The sequence below is a fragment of the Heloderma suspectum genome, chromosome 15 (assembly GCF_057233095.1).
Source record: "Heloderma suspectum isolate Gila_16-S chromosome 15, 16-S_ref, whole genome shotgun sequence".
Taxonomy (NCBI): Eukaryota; Metazoa; Chordata; class Lepidosauria; order Squamata; family Helodermatidae; genus Heloderma; species Heloderma suspectum.
The window spans coordinates 4,357,676-4,376,673 of record NC_139472.1 but is presented as its reverse complement, the minus strand read 5'-3'; the positions used below and the strand labels follow the sequence as shown (position 1 = coordinate 4,376,673).

General features: G+C 48.7%; 1 protein-coding gene across 1 annotated transcript in view; it reads right to left on the bottom strand.

Moving 5' to 3' along the window:
* Positions 1-18,998, bottom strand: part of ACAP3 (ArfGAP with coiled-coil, ankyrin repeat and PH domains 3) — a 175,658-nt gene that overhangs the window by 19,098 nt on the left and 137,562 nt on the right. The window contains exons 17-25 of the mRNA XM_084821581.1: positions 17,697-17,791; positions 16,384-16,598; positions 14,637-14,741; positions 14,067-14,168; positions 10,134-10,226; positions 7,331-7,551; positions 7,012-7,121; positions 4,936-5,046; positions 2,554-2,615 (exon numbers count right to left, since the gene is read on the bottom strand). Coding sequence (XP_084677707.1) covers positions 2,554-2,615; positions 4,936-5,046; positions 7,012-7,121; positions 7,331-7,551; positions 10,134-10,226; positions 14,067-14,168; positions 14,637-14,741; positions 16,384-16,598; positions 17,697-17,791 — 1,114 coding nt within the window. The remainder of the gene's footprint in view (positions 1-2,553; positions 2,616-4,935; positions 5,047-7,011; positions 7,122-7,330; positions 7,552-10,133; positions 10,227-14,066; positions 14,169-14,636; positions 14,742-16,383; positions 16,599-17,696; positions 17,792-18,998) is intronic.

The following is an 18,998-nucleotide window of genomic DNA, read 5'->3' as shown; positions in this document are numbered from 1 at the left end:
TGCCTTGAAGGAAAGTTGATGCTGAGCGCATTGTAGGATTCCATCACTTTGAGGGAGCAACACCGCCCACTGCCCCCCAGCATTCCCAGGGCTCGCTGCCACTTTGTATTTTCTATGTGATCATCAAGAGAAATTGCCTACCTCTAAGTCTAAAGTAAAATCCCGGTCTGTCTTCTGACAAACAAAGACCATAAAACCCCAGAGTTACTTGGAGAGTAAAAACAGGTTGTGCTCCAGCAGAAAGCATAATAAATAATTAACCCTCCCCCCCAACCCTGTCCCCCCCATCCCAAATCTCCGAATCCAAGAAATCTGGATTCTCTGAGCCCTCTGCAGTCATGCATTGGAGGGGGGGGGGACCACCGTCTCTCTTAGGGCGTGCATGCAAAGAAGACGAAATCCCCTTTCTTTGAAACGGGGAGAAATATTTAAGTAGGAAATCCATCATGACTTAGAAATACAAATCAGTTCTCCTTGTATTCTCCAGTTAATTGTTGCCTCAACGGGCTAGAGGAGAGTGACTTTACAATTCTCCCTGGATGTGTGTGTGTGTGTGTGTTTTCCCTTAAAAAAAAAAACCCTCCAAAAACAAAAACCCATCGCCGGCGATGAGCATCTTCTTCCAAGCCTCATGACTTTGGTAAGTGAGTCTAAGGATGAAGACAGACGTAATGATTGAAGGGCAAAGACAGATGTACTACTTAAAAAGATACCACGGCAGGGTTCTTCACCAACAGCATAAACCTGGCTTTACTTCCAGGTTCACAATTTGCATGATGGATGTATGCTCTTTCAAGCTGAGCGCTGTGTTAGCTGTCTGTTTTGCCCATCCCTGTGTCTTTCAGGCAGGCTACTCATATGTGTTGTTAAACACAAACAAAATTCATGCAGGTGCCTCCAGTTTTTTTTTTTTTAATCACTGCACTCAGAAAACTAGCATAGGTTAGAAAACTCCCTGATGTATTAGATTTTTATGTGCAGGCATTTTTATTATTATTCTATGGAGGTGCACTCCATCATGTGAGCTCCCACCTGCAGTCAGAATTGGTACAGCCCAGACATAGGTTGACCACCTCAGCAAGAACCAGGCCAAAGTTTATTTGCAAGATGGGTAGTGCCTGCAGGTTAACAATGAGTTGTTCTTGGGTTATTCATTCATACCTCTATCCTTTACAAAGACACATTTTAAGACAGGAACCGGGATGGGAGATGTCTTGTTGACATCACAGGTATTTGCCAATTGGTGCCATACACCACTTTTTTTTCTTTTTTTGCTGAGAAGTTATAGAACCCTGCCCTGTCTCCAGAGCTCAGTCCTGAAAGAGAGGGTACATTTATACTGAACGTGGCAAGGGTGCTTCCAAATCACCACACACACAAACACACACACACTACATACATTACATCTGTCTTCATTCTCCAAGGATTGCGTCCCCATCTTGGAAGTGGCTGAGTTATGGCTTTGACCAGCTAAGCTTACCTCCCTGTTAAATTTCCCCCCAAAACCAAAACAAATGGAGGAAGTCTTCACTGGCATTAACCTGAGAGCATGTATGGTGGGGCAAGTCATGCCTCTCGATCCAAGAACTGCAACGCATGCACAGGACACAGCAAACAGATCCACCAACAGCCCCGCTAAACCCAATCCATGCGCACTCCATGTTCAGGAAGATTGGGCAGCATTCCACCCCAAACACCTCCTGTTGTGTGTGTGTGCGTTTTGTTTTGTTTCTTTGCAACGATCAGTGCTCAAGCCGATCCGGAGTCCCATCACAAGTTGGCCATTGCCATTGGAAAGAGCATGCATGAAAGAGAGCGGGGGAGAGAGAGAGAGAGAGCGGGAGAGAGGGAGAGAGAGAGAGAGAGAGAGAGAGAGAGGAAGAGAAAGAATACTTCTGTTTCAAGCTGGGCTCGCTTTCTATATATACGTACAATTCCCTCTTCACTCCTAAAAATGTCTGCCCTCCTTTTTATTTCTGGAGATGTGGTTCAAAAAATAATAAACAAAGAGCTACTGTTCGTGTTCAACCAAAGGAAAAAAGAGGGGTTCTTATACTCTTGACTTAGATGGGGTCTTTTGCCCTTTGTAAGCCCTGATCCAACTTCTTCCAAAGCCACTCTGCTTGTGTGTATGAAACAAGAAGCCTCCTCCAGAACCAGATAAGACATTTGTACAGATATTTATTTTCAGGGTTCTCTCTCACATTCTCTCTCTCTCTTTCTCTTTTCCCCCTTTTCATTCTGTGTGGCCTTCGGACTATCCGCTCTTAGCTTTCTCAACCAAAATTTCCATCAGTAACAACCCCCCCCCCGACCCCACCCCAAGACATGTTTACAGGTTGTTTATTTGTATCCTTTCTTTTTTTCCTGGGCTCAGTCAACATCATTAAATTCCGACCCAAACGAGGAGGAGGAAGAAGAGGAGGAGGAGGAGGAGGAGGAGGCAGCAGGGTTGTGGGAGTCATCACTAACACTCATCTATGTTAAGGCTGATGAACTCCTGTATACACTTTCTGTACTGGAGCTCTGTGGGGCTGTTGTTGGGATATTGACCTGGATGACCAAACGGACCCTCGGCTTCTCGCATCTCTTCGTTCATTCGAGCCAGACGCAGCCTGGAGTGGGGAGAAGATGAGGAGGAAAGGTTTGATTCACCTCAGGACACAGTCTGGGAAAGACCGTGCTGCTGCCGGGAATTTGCCAGGATAGAACTGGCTGTCACTGCCAGGACTAGAACCGGGAACCCATTCGATGTGCAAAGCTCTCCCCTGCCCCCATGTGGTTAGCTATCAGAACGTCAGCTCAGAATCCCTTCCAGGCAGTGAAGGAGGATTACCCACAGGCTCTCGATTGGCGCCCCCACCAAGGCTGGCCTGCCCCAGCAGGAAGGGCTATAAAAGAGTCCCTGTTAGGGATAGATGGACTCACCCCCATCCGGGTCGGCTGGGAGCTCGACGAGCCACCCCCTCCCCAATCACGTGGCCTGGATCCACTCATCGAGCCTCCATTCTCCCCCCACCTCTTCCTACGAAGCCATGTGAGCTACCCGCCCTCTGTGCGACTGGCCATTACGCAGCTGTGCCAACCGTTGTGCACAAGATTTAATTTTGGAAAATAGCGAGTCGTCATTTCGCACAGAGGAGGGGTGGCTGTGGGTGCATGGCTCAGTGGGTGTGGGCTATTCTCTTTCTCCCCTTCCCACCTGGCTACTGCGAAGGCAGTGCCTTGACAGGAGGAAGACAAGAGGGGCTTTCCTCTCGTCTTCCTCCTGTCAAGGCACTGCCACCGTGGTAGCCAGGATGGGAAGATGAGAAAGGATTCCCCCCCCCCCGAGCTGCCCACCTGCAGCCACCCTCCTCTGTGCGATGAGGACAATGGTAGTCAAGTCCTTGTGCGTAGGGATGCTGAAGAAATTCAAGACAGACTAAAACAAGCTTGGATTTCTAAGAATCCTACCTGCAGAATCTCCTGCAGAGTGACACCCTCAGGCCACGTGGAGTCTGTGAACTTTCGGATTTTTTTTTTTTTTTTACCTTCCCCCAAATTTTCACATATTTATTCGTAGAAAAATATGCAAATTTCTCCTGAGGAAAAGTTGAATGGAACGGCGGACAATACGCTACACGTTAGGTACCGACGTAAATTATGTAAATGGTTACGAAACCTCTTGCGGAATTATTTGCATATTTTTCTGCATGATGAGAAGGAAAACAAAACCAATTTGCCTCTGTCTGTGAGCGGACGACAGAACAAAAGGAGCCTGACAATCTGTGAAACACAGACGGAGCAGGTTTTACACAGTCCCTACATCCCTAGTTGTGTGTAGGGATGTTCGAGAAATCCACTGCGGATTCACATGAAGCCGGATTCTTTGGAATCCGGCCTCAGGAATCCATGGCGGATCAGCCCCACTTACCTCCGTTCCAGGAGGATTCTGCACAGGACGGCTCCGGCTGCTTGCTCCTGGACCCGTCCCGTTCTCCTCCGCGCTGATAGCCATTTTTTTTTTAATGGCCATCGGCAGTATGTGCCCATAAATGTATACGCAAGATTCATGGCTGTAATTTGCATATAGGTCTATGGGCACACCCTACCGATCGCCATTTTTTTTTAAAAAAAAATGGCGATTGGAGGAGAACAGGACAGGTCCAGCAGGTAAGCGGCCCTCAAGCCGGGCGGCTCCAGGGAATCCTCATGGAGCGGAGCTGCTCTGGAGGATTCCGGGGCGAGGGGAGGAATGGATATCCTCCCCCTTCTGGGCAGATTCCCCACCGGAACGGACGGCGGGGAATCCGTACACCCCTAGTTGTGTGCATAAAGCCCTTGTGCACACAAGGGCTTGACAGCCAGAATGTTCATTGCCAACACACGGGCTGACCCCTCTCGCCTTCTCCTCCTTGCAAAGAAGAGATGGCGAGAGCGAGCGGCGCACGCACGCGACGCAGACTCCAGGCTGCTCCTGGTAGAAAGATTTCTGATGTGGTCATGGGGATGGGGGGGAACTTTGTTTGGTTTGCATCTTCAAGCAAAACGATCTAATTCACATTTCCCAAACTAATATGCGGATTGGCACACGGTTATCCTCCAGATTTTGCCCTTCTCTGGATGTTGCGGTGCAGTTCTCAGTTTAAGAACTGCACACAAACATGGTCATATTCGGGAAAGTTGCGTACAGAAATGTGTACTTTAGAAGAAACCGTGTACAAAATGAATCTGTTAGGGGACATTGCGTAGGAAATTAAATGTGAATGTTGTGTGTGTGTGTGTGTGTGTGTGTGTGTGTGTGTGCTTAATGAACAATAATTGCAAAGCGATGCAGAAACTGGACGGAACAGACTTAGGTTGTGACTTATGATGAGCACACAGACATGTGAAACTGACTTGCACCAGAAATAGACCGATTCATCCAACCTTATGAGGTACTGGTCCACTTACAAGGTAACAATGTCAGCGTTAGCAGCCTGGACCGCGATGCTGAGAGGGTCGTGCCCGTCGTCATCCACCGCATGCTGGTTGGCTCCTCTCTTTAGGAACAAACAGACCTGACTGCCAAAGGTGAAAAAGAAAAATTAAAAGAAAAGAAAAAATGTCAGAGGAAGAAGCAGGCTCACTCATGGAAGTCCTCGTGGGGTAGGTAGCAAAATCTTATGAGATCCTGGGTTTGGACCTGATGCATTTTTAAAATTATTATTATGGCATTTCTATGCCACCCAATTAGGGATGTCAAAGAAATCTATTGGGGGGGTGTAGTTTGATGAGTTTGCCCAGGTTCACCCCCCAACTTTGTTCCAATTCCAGCTGCAGTGAGTCAGGCCATTTTGTGGATTTTTCGGGCATTTTGTGCACATTTTTTTCCGCAGGTTCTGCAATCTGAGCTAACTTCCAAGTAGGGATGGTAGAGAATTCCACCATGGATTCCAGTGAGGCCGGATTCTTTAGAATCCGGCCCCCCGGAATCCGTGGCGGAATGGCCTCCTGCCCCCCCGCCCCCCTGCGGAATCCCCCCGGGACGGCACTTACCTGAGGCGGATTCGGCAGTGGCAGCGGCGGCAGCAGCTCCAGCAGCTCCGGCAGCGGCGGCTGGTCTCCTGGCCAGCCGTGGCAGGGCTGTTGCCACTGCCATTGCCATCCTTGGACCATGATAGGCTACGTAAGAATTTACGTAGCCTGTCACGGCTATCCGCAAAAAAAAAACCCCAAAAAAGCAGCGTATGCAAATGGCAGCGGCTATGGCAGCCACCATTTGCATTCCCTATTTTTCGCCGATTTATCTTATGTAAATATTTACGTAAGATAAAACGGCGAAAAAAGGGGGAACGCAAATAGTGTAGCGGACGCTATTTGCGTTCCTTTATTTTTCGCCGTTCTAGCCTACGTAAATATTTACGTAAGATAAATCGGCAAAAAATAGGAAATGCAAATGGCGGTCGCTGTAGCTGCCGCCACTTGCATACGCTGCATTTTTTTGGTGGCCGCTTTAATTTTACACATTAAAAGGTTTACACAGTTGCGTGTGCACCAGGCCGTCCACGGCCGGAAATCCGGCTGTGGACGGCCCTGGACGGCTGCTCCGTGGCCTGGCCACGGAGCGGAGCCGGCCATCGAGGATTCCGGGGGGGAGGACCGGATCGCCTCCCCCTCCGTCAAGGACTCCACAGGGAGGTACGGAGCAAAGGTAAGTGAGTTTCGTACATCCCTACTTCCAAGCCATGTGAGCAAATTTGGCTGTAATTTGCACAAATTGTGGAAACTGCAGGGAAAAAAATGCACAAAAAGGTTCCTGGAGTTTGGGGAAAAGACTGCAGCTTGGCTCACAAATGTGAGTCGAGTTGTACATGCCACAGGACTCTGCTGAGTCAAAAAAGAACTGGATTTCCCAGCGAGGGACGTCCCTGTGCCCAACTGCCAAAGCTTTCAGGGAGGTTCATGAAATTAAAACTCTAAAATACAACATAATAAAAACATAATATAAACCGTAGATGTTTAAAACAGAATAAAACCAGATTAAAAACAACCAGCGGCAACAGTAAAGATCTAAGAACACAATACCACAATTAAAAACACAACTAAAAGACTAAACACCTGGGAAAATTAAAAGGTTTACACATGGCACAAAATGACAGGAACACAGGTGGCCAGGCAGGCCTCCCTGGGGAGGAATTTTACACCCGAGTGCCACCCCTGAAAAGGCCCTCTCCTTAGTAGGCATCTCGCTAGAGGACCTGGGTTTGGACTACAAGCCCCAGGCAGCATGTTGGTTGGTGCTGATGGGAGCTGTAGTCCAAAACATATGGAAGGCACCAGGTTGGGGAAATGCTGCTCAACAGCAAATGATACAAGATAACCCAAGGAAGAAAGCCATGCATAGGGAGGCTGAAAACTTTGCATTCTTGAAAGTGCAGGGTGGGTGGGTGAAATGATGCTGTTTTCCTCTGCCCTATTCCGCCCCCACAGGGCCTTGAAACTGAAGCCTGCATGGCTCTGCACCAGGAGACGGGGTGAGCAACTTACCCAGTGTGGCCCAAATACGTGGCATGATGCAGCGGTGCGCGCCCTCGAATATCTCTTTGGTTAACATCTGCTCCATTCTGGAGCAAGAATTCACAGGCTATCAAGGAGCCCTGCCAGAGATGGAGGGAAAGAGATGAGTGTGAGATTCTTGGCATATTTGTAGGAGGAAGCTCAAAATATGCACACATGATACTTCTCCAGCCTGGCCCCTCAGATGTGTTGGACTGCAATTCCCAGATTGCTAGCTGGGGACGATGGGAGTTGAAATCCAACACATCTGGAGGGCACCAGGTTGGGGACATGTACAGATCTTGCCTACCCCCATGACAGCTTGGATCAACGGGGTTTTGTTCTCGTCCTCGTCGTTCACCCAGTTGACGTCGGCGCCATGAGCCAGGGCTTCTGCCATGACCGGCAGGTTCCGGGCCCGCGAGGCCTTGTAAACCAGCAAGCCCGGATGCAGCTCCCGCAGGTCCTCGGGGTCGGAGGCCTCTTGCTCAATTTCAGCTTCTCCACTCGACTCTTCCGAAACTTCACACTCTGCGGGAGACGTCGGGGAGAAAAAGGCCAGGGTGAGACACCAGCATGGATGACCCATGATCCTCAGATATGCTTCCTTCACATCCGTGCTCAAGTTCATCATCCTCCTTCCCTCCTTCCTACTTCAGTGTCCTTTGCCGAGTGACACTTCGTGCCTGAAGCAACCTTCCCCTTTTATATTTATATTCCCTCTACGTGCAAATGATGGGTCTGTTCTCTGCTGCTATTGGCCTGGTCACTGGGAGCCACGCCTGCTCCTGTATCTCAAGCACCCAAGCCAACATTTGCATAACCTCACCCTCTCTTTTGCATAGCCCTGCCTCCTGGGTCCTTCTTTTTGGTCATGCTAGAGCTCACTTCCCCAGCCTGATGGTCTCCAGATGTGTAAAAGTCCAACACAGCTGGGGGGAACACCAGGTTGGGGAAGGTCACACTAGAGCATGGGTAAGAGACCTCCCCACTCTGAAGGCCTGCATTCCATTGGGCAAAGGTTGCCAGGGACTTCATGCCAGCAGTAGGTGAGTCCAGAGCCATAAGTGAGCATGTCTAGACCCATAAGTGGGTGGGGCTAGAGCTAGGGATGTCAGAGAAATCTACAAAAGAATCAAATCACTTCAGATTTCTATTAATCCAAACTGCGGACTCAGCAGCGGACCAGCTTTTTCCGAGCCACATGGATTCTGGGGACTCGCAGACTAGTTTTTGTTACTTTCCAGAATTTTACCGGAAGCTTAGTAGTTAAAAAACCAAACATAAAAATGAACAAACATCATCTGAAAATTACCATTTCTCCCATTGGAGAAGCATGAAAATGCGCACTGGGAAGGGTGGGATTTGCACATCTTTGCAAGTGCAAATTTGCACAAATGTGAATTTGAGCAAATTCAGGAAATGGGAAAAAGTCTGATTCTATCAACAAGTGGACAATGGAATGAAAGGCACCTGACAATCCACCTGGCAAAAGGCAGACGGGAGGGATTTTACAAAGTCCGCATAACCCTAGTGACAGCCATAAGTGGGCAGAGCTAAAGGGATAAGTGGGTGTGGCTAGAGCCATAAGTGGGCAGGGTGGAATCACCCCACACTCCCTTTCTTACATGTACATGCATGTGCCCATTCATTCACACACACACACTCACACCCCTATCAATCCATTCCCTCTCTTCCCCCTTTCTCTCTTTCTCCCCTTTTCTCCCTCCCTCCCTCCCTCTTCCTCCTTCCCCTTCTCTCTCTCTCTCTCTCTCCCCACTCCCTTTCCTTCCCAGCTGCCTTCTTCCCCAGCCTCACAGCGATGTCAGTTCTGGAAAAAAGCTCCCCTTGGTACTGATGGGAGTTTATCAAGGCTTTATTGCCATGGGGACAATTTGGGGGGTTCGCACCATATGGGGAGAGATAACCCTTCCCTCCCCAGCTGTGAGAACCCCCACGCCCTTGGAAAAGCTTCTGTTGGCACCAACGGGAGCTTTTCCGGGAGCCTCCCTGCTCTTCCCTCCACATCTGCAGCTCCCTTGAAAAGGCTGCTCCCAGAGGCAACTCAGCTTCGTATAAAAACGTTTCCATTCGCAGCCTCGTCTACAAACAGAGCTGCGAAATGGGCGGCCCATTTCGGTTCGGCCTTGCCTGGACCTGCTCACGTTTGCTGCTGAGCCGCATCCAAAAACACGTCCCTTCGTAGGGATGGTGGAGAATTTCTCCCCGAATCTTCGGGGGGCCGAGCGCCAACTCATTCGGCCCCCAAAATCGGACTTACCTTTGGCGAATGTCCCTCGCGGCGGCGGGTCCTGGCGGCAGTTCGTCGGCCTTTCGTCAGGGGTGGGGGCGGCAGCCGGTCTTCTGACCAGCTGCCGCCGCCATTACAAAGTGTAAAAAAACAAACAAACCCCGTGATAGGCTACATAACGATTAACGTAGCCTATCACGGCTAGATTTCCAAAGTCAGCCGTGATAGGCTATGTAAATCGTTATGTAGCCTATCACGGGTGACTTTGGGGAAAAAAAAAAAGCGCGTACGCAAATGGCGGCGCCCTATGGGCGCCGCCATTTGCGTTCCTTATTTGGTCCCGGTAGTCTACGTAAATCTTTATGTAGACTACCGGGACCAAATAAGGAACGTATGGGCGCCGCCATTTGATTACGCGCTTTTTTTTTTCAAAGTCACCCATGATAGGCTACGTAACGATTTACGTAGCCTATCATGGCTGACTTTGGAAATCTAGCCGTGATAGGCTACGTTAATCGTTACGTAGCCTATCACGGGGTTTTTTGTTTTTTTTCTTTTACACCTTTTTTCGCGGCCGGGGAGACGGGGCGCTTCTCCCCAGCCTGAATTTCGGCCGGGCGAGGCGGGAAGCCTCCCCCCCGGCCTGAATTTCGGCAGGGCGAGGTGGGACGGCTCCCCCCCCTTGCCTGAACTTCGGGGAGAGAAGCGAAGCGCCTCCCCCCCCACCGCGAAGCACCCCTGCGAAAAGGTAAGTGACTTTCGTACATCCTTATCCCTTCGTAAAAATGAAATGACATCATGAGAAGCTCAGAAGGCGACCCTTCTCCCTGCCACGATCCACCACCCCGTCTGCAGCACCTACCTTCCTCCGTGACACTATCCACAACCGAGCCAAACACCAGGACATCAGTGCTGCCATCGGTGCTGCCCCCTAGGCCACTGTCGCTGCTCAGACCTGCGGGGCCAACAGGAGAGAAACCAAGGGCATTTTAATACGCAGGCGCTCCGAGGGACCGCTCTGTCACATGCATACGCACCCATCACCCTTCTTTCCCCTTCTCTCCTCTGTCAGCTCGGGACGTGGTACGACGGGCGCAGGCAAGATGTTTTGGACTACGACATCCGGCATGGCCAATGGTCCGGGATTATGGGAGTTGTAGTCCAAAACATCTGGAGGGCACTGTGCTGTCCTCCCTTGCAGAAAGATATAAAAACGCCCCAGCGTCACCTAATGGGAGAGATACAGCAGAGGGACACATCCCACCCGAGAGCCTTTAAGAACAGGATTATGGATGACGCCATCAGGGAGTTCCGTCCCCATTATGGTTCCTTTCTTTCTGGAGAAGATCCCAAAGCGCTGTAAAGCATGTGCATGTGATGCTCGTGACGCTTTAAAGAATCAGTAAGTAACAACCGCTTCAGCTCTTATCGCCTTCCATTGCATAAAAGTGCCGGGGTCAGTGAATGTCACTAGATGGTCAGCTACGTCACAAAGAGGGAACCCAAAAGACCACAAAAGGGCCAGGTGACATGGCCAAGGATGGGCAGCAGGTTGGCGGCGCAGGGCTTTCTATCTGGGTGCCCAAAGTATTTGACAGAACAGCGACACCTATGCGCCGCAGAACGGACACATGTGATTTCCACACCTTCCCTCCTGGGGGGACTTCGCTGACACTGAAGGAAGGGGCCAAATGAGGCAAGATCTGTTTGGCCACCGGTACGTTTTGCTCCAAAGGACCAAGAGCAGCTCTGGGGGGTGGGCGCAGGGGGGTGAGACTGGGAAACTGGTGCAGTGGGGAAGGATCAAAGGGGGGAAATGCATTCCCCTGTCATAGCACAGTAGCAGCAGAACTCTTGCTTTTCACACAGGAGGTCCTGGGTTCAATTCCTGGCATCCCCAGGTATGGCTGAGAAAGACTCCAAGCAGCGTGGACTTCACTGAGCTGCATGGGCCAATGGTCTAACTTGGGAGAAGGCAGCTTCTTGTGCTGGGAAGGGCTGTAGCTCAAGGACAGACCCACTACTTGCATGCAGCATGCCCCAGGCTCGATTGCCAGCATCTCCAGGTAAGATTGGGACAGAACTCTGCCTGAAGCACTGAAGAGTCGTGGCCTGTCAGTGTAGAACACAGGCAGGCAACCACATGGCCCTCCAGATGTCCTGGACAACAACTCCCACAATCCCTGTCCATTGGCCATGTTGGCTGGGGCCAGTGGAGGCTGGTGGCTCTGATTTCGGTGGGGCGGTGAATCCAGGTTTCAGTCAGAACCAGCCAGAACTCTAAAGGAGGTATCCGAGGTGCTGAAATTTCGGGAGATTCAAATAACTTTGGGGAGATTGGCAGAAATCTCCCATTCAATCCCTGCTCGACTGGTGAGAGTTTCCTGTTCAGACAAAGCAAGCAGCATCGTAAACGCAAACAGGAATCTGGCACGGGATGAGCAGGGAGCGGATGTTCGGAGACTCCAAGCGATCATGAACGTCCCTTGCCACCTATGGCTACCAGGCTAGCATTTAAATACAAGGCGAATCTAGATCTGGAGCCCCACTCAGTTGGGTCCTCTTCACTAAAGCATAAGAACATCAGAACTGTCCTGCTGGATTAGACCAAAGATCCATCAATGCCAACCGCTCGTTTCCACGGGCAAGGGAGCCAGGCGCCCCTGGGAAGCCCCCTGCTGCTGTGTGTCCCCAGCGTCTGGTACCCAAAGGCAGGTGCTTTGCTAGGCACTCCCAGGCCCTTAGGGCACAAATCTGCATAAAATTTGCATGTGCTAGTTCAGATCCATGCAGTTGGGGGTGGTGGCTCTGATTTCAGTGGGGTTGTAAATCCATTCTGGGTTTCAGTCAGAGCCCGCCAGAACTCTAACGGAGCTATCCGAGGTGCCAAACTTATTTGGGGGATAGAGTTCAGCACCTTTAGAGCTGGCCATAATGGATTCACAGTTCCACCAAAATCAGAGCCACCAGCCTCCACTGGATCTATGAGTGCAAATTCAGAAATCATTACTACGATTTATTTACACGTCACAGGAGGCAAAACCAGCTAATTTATTTCCCATCCAAATCACCCCAAATAAAAGCTTCCCTTGGCACTAATGGAAGTTGTTGTTTTTGCTAAGTTTAACTGCCAGGTGGGAGAGCGTAGGGATCTATGAAGATTTTGTTTTTGCTTCCAAAACATGCGTGCGTGCCCTCTTCGACTGCAAGCTCATGTCTGCCAGACATGTACACAAATTGCCGGACTTGTGCTCACGTTCGATTTGCGCAACTTTCCCAGTTCGGTTTTGCGCACATTTCCTAATTTATTAATTTATTAATTAATTATTAATTTATTTATTAATTATTTATTTATTAATTTATTAATTTATTCCTAATTTATTTCCCATCCAAATCACCCCAAATAAAAGCTTCCCTTGGCACTAATGGAAGTTGTTGTTTTTGCTAGGTTTAACTGCCAGGTGGGAGAGCGTAGGGATCTATGAGGATTTTGTTTTTGCTTCCAAAACATGCGTGCGTGCCCTCTTCGACTGCAAGCACATGTCTGCCAGACATGTACACAAATTGCCGGACTTGTGCTCACGTTCGATTTGCGCAACTTTCCCAGTTCGGTTTTGCGCACATTTCCTAATTTGTGCACATGGCCCCAGTAGACTGAATCAGGCCCACTTTGGTCTATGGAGGACCGTTGCGACAATGGGGGAATTTGTACCAGTTCGGGGGAAATTGCGCACATTTCATTAGGGGTGTCAGAGAAATCCGCTGCGGATTCAAATGTGGCCAGATTCCAAAGAATCCAGCCTCAGGAATCCGCAGCGGATCAGGACCACTTACCTCCACTCCAGGAGGACTGGAGGCGGAATGGCATTCAGCTGCTTCCTGCCAGCCAGAGCCGTTCTGTCCCTGCAGATTGCCATGTTTTAAAAAAAAAAAAATGGTGATCGGAAGGATGGGCCCATAGACTTATACGCAAATTGAGTCATGAATCTTGCGTATAAGTCTACATATCCATAGGCTTATGTGCAAGATTCACGGCTCTATTTTGTGTATAAGTCTATGGGCACATCCTCCTAATCGGTAATCGCCATGTGCTTTTTTTTTTTTAAGACATGGCAATCGGCAGGGACAGGGAGGAGGCGAACGGCTCTGGCTGGCAGGAGGGAAGGTAAACGCTCCCAAGCCAGTCTCCCTCCAACACAGAATCCAAGCAGAGCAGAACCACTCTGGAGGATTCTGGGGGGAAGGAACCGATTGCCTCCCCCCCCCTTGGATTCCCCACCGGAACAGACAGTGGGGAATCCGTACACCCCTACATTTCACTTCAACTGCTGGTAGATTTGCGCAACTTTCCTGTTTGTGTAGAGCAACCAGCGAACAGAATTTGGGCACAAGATAAGTGGCGAGACAATGTTCGGAGAATCCTAGCGATCTTGAACATCGCTCATTCACCCATCCCTAGGGGAGTGATTTTGGGAGGGGGGGTCACAGTGTACAGAGAGGAGAAGGTTAACTCTTTCCTCCCGAAGTGCAACTCCTGTGGAAACGCCCCCCCCCTGCCCCTGCATGGCCATTAAGCTTAGAACAAACCTTCCAATAGCACCAACGGACACAGAGCGCTCTTGGAAATAGATCCTGGGCTGTGGAAAAACAGATCCAGGGCTGGGGCCCCATGCAAAACCCTTGCCCAGAGGTATACAGCCTCCAAACGCAGACGTTCCATTTGGCTCGCATGGCGAAAGCAGCCATGCCAGCGGGAGTCTCTTGTGATGCTGTGCTTCTATGGCATCCCCCTTACCTCCATCCAGGAGGAATGGCGAACCGCTCCCAGCAGGGCCATTACTACGGTCACTCCATGGGCGAGCTGCCAGGGGGTGCTGCAGAGAGACGTGGTTGCCACCTAAGAGGAAGGTGGACGGAACGTCAGGGGAGTTCATGGTCATAGGCACAGGTTGTGGCTGTTGATGCTGTGTTTTGGAAAGATGCAGCAGTCCTGAACGGACCTGGTTTCCCTTAAAGGGCAGGGAGAGAAAGAAAGCTAGCCAATTGCAAAAGAGGAGCAAAAAGACGGCGGAGGGAAATAACAAGCCGCCAAAGTAGGAAATGCCAGGAGGGGAAAATAATAAATGTGCAGTGAAGGGCGGCGTGGTGGGGGCAGGGGCGGGGGGGGGGAGGATTACAGGCGGAGGCGTCCAAAAAATAATTCTCTATTTCTCCCTTTCTCTCTCATCGGTAAATGTTTACCCACATAGGAATGTGTGCAAAGATGGCTGATTCGTCTCACTGCTGTTGCAACCCGAGGCACATGCCCTAGAAGCGGCAGAAGGGAATGGCGCAGGACAAGCATCGGCGGTGCAGGGGAACTTACTGCGTGGCCCCGCTCCGGCTCCTGTGTCGAAGTACGAGAACAGAGAGTCCAACTCGTCAGGGCAGAACAGCGAATCTCGACGGAACTTCCTCTCCAGGGTGGCCGCTATTCGTAAAGAGCAACATTTTATACTCCATCGCTGTATTGTTTTTCTAATGCACACACACTTACAATACAGACAATGTGTTTGGCAATTTAATCATGGCTAATTAATAATGTTATTATTATTAATAGCCAGCCCGTCTTCACAAGGAGCCCCAAACACCTAACAACTGATATAAAACAGTACAGCATATAAGTACCATTGAAATCATAACTCTAAAATGACAAACAAAATATAATACAATGGGCGGGATCCAAGGGGGCACTTCTGCCGCCACCAATTATTCTCTTCTGCCATGACAATTTTGCTGCGCAAGCAGCCCCTCCCCTCTTGCAACGGCAATTTAGCACTTCTGGGACGTTTCTGGAAGGTGGCCGGTCGCCGGAGCCTGCGTACATTTCGGGGCTTCTCCTAAGAAGCGCTCAATCTCCCTTACGTAAGCGGTGGGTCCCCCTTGCGCAGCAGAATTGGCAGGACCCACCATTTGCAGAAGGGAAATCACCAGGGCGGAAAGGAATTGAGGGGGGGAGTTGGATTCTGCGCAATAAAACCACCCGTTTGGTCGATCTTAAAAAGGGGATTAGAGAAATTGAAGGAGGATGAGGCCATCAGTGCCTAGTAGTCATGTTGCCTATATATTACCTCCAGCATCAGAGGAAGTCCATCTCTGAGTGGCAGCTGGTGGGGAAGCGAGCGGGAGGGTGCTATAAGCGCACTTCGCATGGCCAATTGGATGGCCACTGTGGAAAACAGAGTGCGGGAAGGAATACGCCTTTGGTCTGATCCACAGGACGCTTGTCACATTCATATATATCTGAATATGAATGTGTGTGTGTGTGTGTGTGTGTGTATCTATCTATGTATATATATTTGAAGAAACATTCATATATATATGAATATATATATATATATATATATATATATGAGAAACATAGATACGAATGTATCTTCATATATTCTCATATGTATGTGTGTGTATGTGTATATATATATAGATATAGATATATGAAGATACATTCATATATATATGAATTTATATATATGAATCATATATACGAATGTATCTTCATATCTTCATATCTATGTTTGTGTGTGTGTGTGTGTGTGTGTGTGTATGTGTATGTATATGTATATGTGTATGTATGTATGTATGTGTATATATATACATATATATATATATATAAAGATGTTGTTGTTTATTCGTTCAGTCGCTTCCATTTCTTCATGACTTCATGGACCAGCCCATGCCAGAGCTTCCTGTCGGTCGTCACCACCCCCAGCTCCCCCAAGGTCGAGTCTGTCACCTCCAGAACATATTCATTCATAGATATATAGATATATATATACACATACATGAAACATACATATGAATGTATATTCATATATTCATATATATGTGTGTAATATATATATGAAGATGCATTCATATATATATATATATATATATATATATATATATATGTATGAAACATCCATCCATCCATCCATCCATCCATCCATCTATCAACATGTTTTCAGAACAAATTGTGAAGGTGTATTATATTTTAAAATTACTCAAATGTGCTCTTTAACTCAGTCACATAAACCGTCCCTTTGGCCGATGGCGCACCGGGAGGGAGGGGCCAGCCCCCAATGGTTCCCCACCTGAGGTGTGTGCCGCCGGGGACGCGTTCCCAGCCTCGTGCCGGTACTTCCTCCGCGCCGCAGGCGCTTTGGTGGAGCTGTTGCGCCTCTGGCACTTCTTCACGCTCCAGCGCCGGGGCTTTCTCTCATGGTCGGCCAGGGCCTCCGCGGAGGGCAGCTTCTTCAGGAACTTCTTCTCCACGTATTTGACTTTGATCCAGGCTTCTTTGTCTTGCCTGGGGAAGAATCTGGTTCATCACGTTCGTCTCCCATCCTTTCTCCGAAGCAGCCTTCCCCAACCTGACGCCCACCAGATGGTATGGACTACAACTCCCAGCATCCCTGACCATGGACCAACCCTGTAACCTTCTGCATGCAAAGCAGACGCTCCGCCCCTGAGCTGGGCTCTCTCATGTGTCTCCCTGTGTCTGCTTTTGTCTGGGAGGCAAGATTGCCCTATCTGTGGTTGGCTGTTTTCCTGGTGTTTTTCCCCTTGGTCCCACCCACCTCTGTACTGTGGCCTATGAGAGCCTTTCTGAAATGGAATTCGCCCCCTGGGCTGAAAGAGGTTCAACGAGGGATGTCTGGACTTTGGGAAATCCAGCCCGTTTCACTGATTGTGCAGTGTTGTTTGTTCCGGCATCCGTTCACGGGCGGATTCTATTTTTTCCCCATCATGTGGAAGAATACGCAAATAATTCCGTAAGAGGGTTTGCAACCAGTTCCATGATTTATATTAGTACATTGTCCCCCATTCCATTCAACTTTTCCCTGCATATATTTTCCAGGATGGCACAGGTCTCAGCAGAAACTCACGTATTTGCCTATGAATACATTTGTGTAAATTTCGGGAAAGCAGAAAAAGAAAAGAAAAAAAGATCTGAAACTCCACGGACTCCACACAGCCTGAGGAGGCCAATTTCACAGGTCAGATTCTTAGAAATCCGAACTCATTTTAGTCCATCTCGAATTTCTCCAACACATTTCTACACTCGACACCCCTGTGTTAAATAAATAAATGGGGCAGGCAGAAGAGAGAGAGAGAGAGTTACTGGACCTAGGGCATCCAGTGAGCCTCATGGAATGAACCTCTGCTTAAGATCCTACAGTCAGAACAGACAACTGGTCAAGATGGACCATTATCCTGACTTTGTATAAAGTGCCTTCATATATTCGTATCAACTCGCTGGAAACGTACACACAGAGAAAAATACTGGTGGCAAAGCTAGGAAGACGGAGGGTTCCTGTTTAATGAGTGGGAGAACCAAGAAACCTTTCAAGATGGTCTTTCAGAGAAATCACACGGCAAGGTGGATGTGTGGGGTAAGGCTTACCTTGAGCTGCCCGCGGTGGGCTTCTTGAGTCCCATTTCCTCACACTGTGCCTCGTAGATCTGATTCATGGTGGCGTTCCCCAACTCGCACATCAGCTGTAGGAAAGCAAACAAAAAGACAACACATCAGGAGAAGAAAAATCTGCTCTTTCAAAAAAAATCCCCACAATGCCCTGTTTCAGACACATAGGTATGACGGGTGGCTCCAGGGGAAAAGGGCCTTTTTGGTGGTGGCCCCCTGGTTAAGGAATGCCCTCTGTGGAGAGGCTTGCCTGGTGCCTTGTTCATCCTCTTTTTGGCCTCAGGTAAGGACTTTTTTCTCTTCCTGGGCTGTTTAGATCCCTGTACTTAAATCCACTGGATTTTAGTTCTGTTGTTATTGCTGCTGTGTATTATACTGTTTTATTTGCTGCCACTGAAACGTCTACCTTGCTTTTTATTGTTTTATTGTAGAATGATTTGTTATTGTATTTTCACATTGTATTGTTGCAAGCCACCCAGAAACCCCGGTTACTGGTTGGCACAGAAATGCTGTAAGTATTTAAGTGAGTAAATAAGGGCACAATCCTATCCCAGTTAAGACACAAAAAAGTCCTATGACTCCCAGTACTCCCCAGCCAGCCATGCTGGCTGAGGAATGCTGGATGTTGTAGTATTTTTTTCTGCCTAAACACACATAGGATTGCACCCTAAATAACCTCGAAAGAAGGCCTTCCCTGCCACCTACTTATGGATAGGTGAATATCTCTGTGTTTCACTGTTTACAACGTTTACATTTCTTGAAGCATACGCCCATTCTGTCCTGTTTCTGCATGTGGGGGGAGTCCCCATGAAAATCCGTATGCATTTTTGCATGCAGTTCTCTTAATATATCCATTTTTGTATGCAACTTTCCCCCAATATATTATTATTATTATTATTGCCAAGCATTTCCCCGCAGTATATGAGTTTTTGTACACTGTTTTCCCGAACATATCCTTTTCTGTATGTATTTACTCAAACGTACATATTTTTCTGTGAAATTTCTCTTAACTTCCCCCCACAAAAATGGGAGAAGTGCAGAAACTAAGTGATAGCTGTGTCCTGGTTGAGGAAGTGCAAATTAGGCTGGTGCATATTAAAACACAAACCAAACAAATGTGTCCCTACCATTTCCCAGGTCATAACCAGACATTTCTGGGTACACTTTAAAAACCACACTTACAATCTCTGAGCCAAAACAACAATTACAGCTTTGTTACATTTATATCCCATCCTTCATCCAAGAAACTTAGGGCAGTGCACGTGGTTCTATAGAGAAACA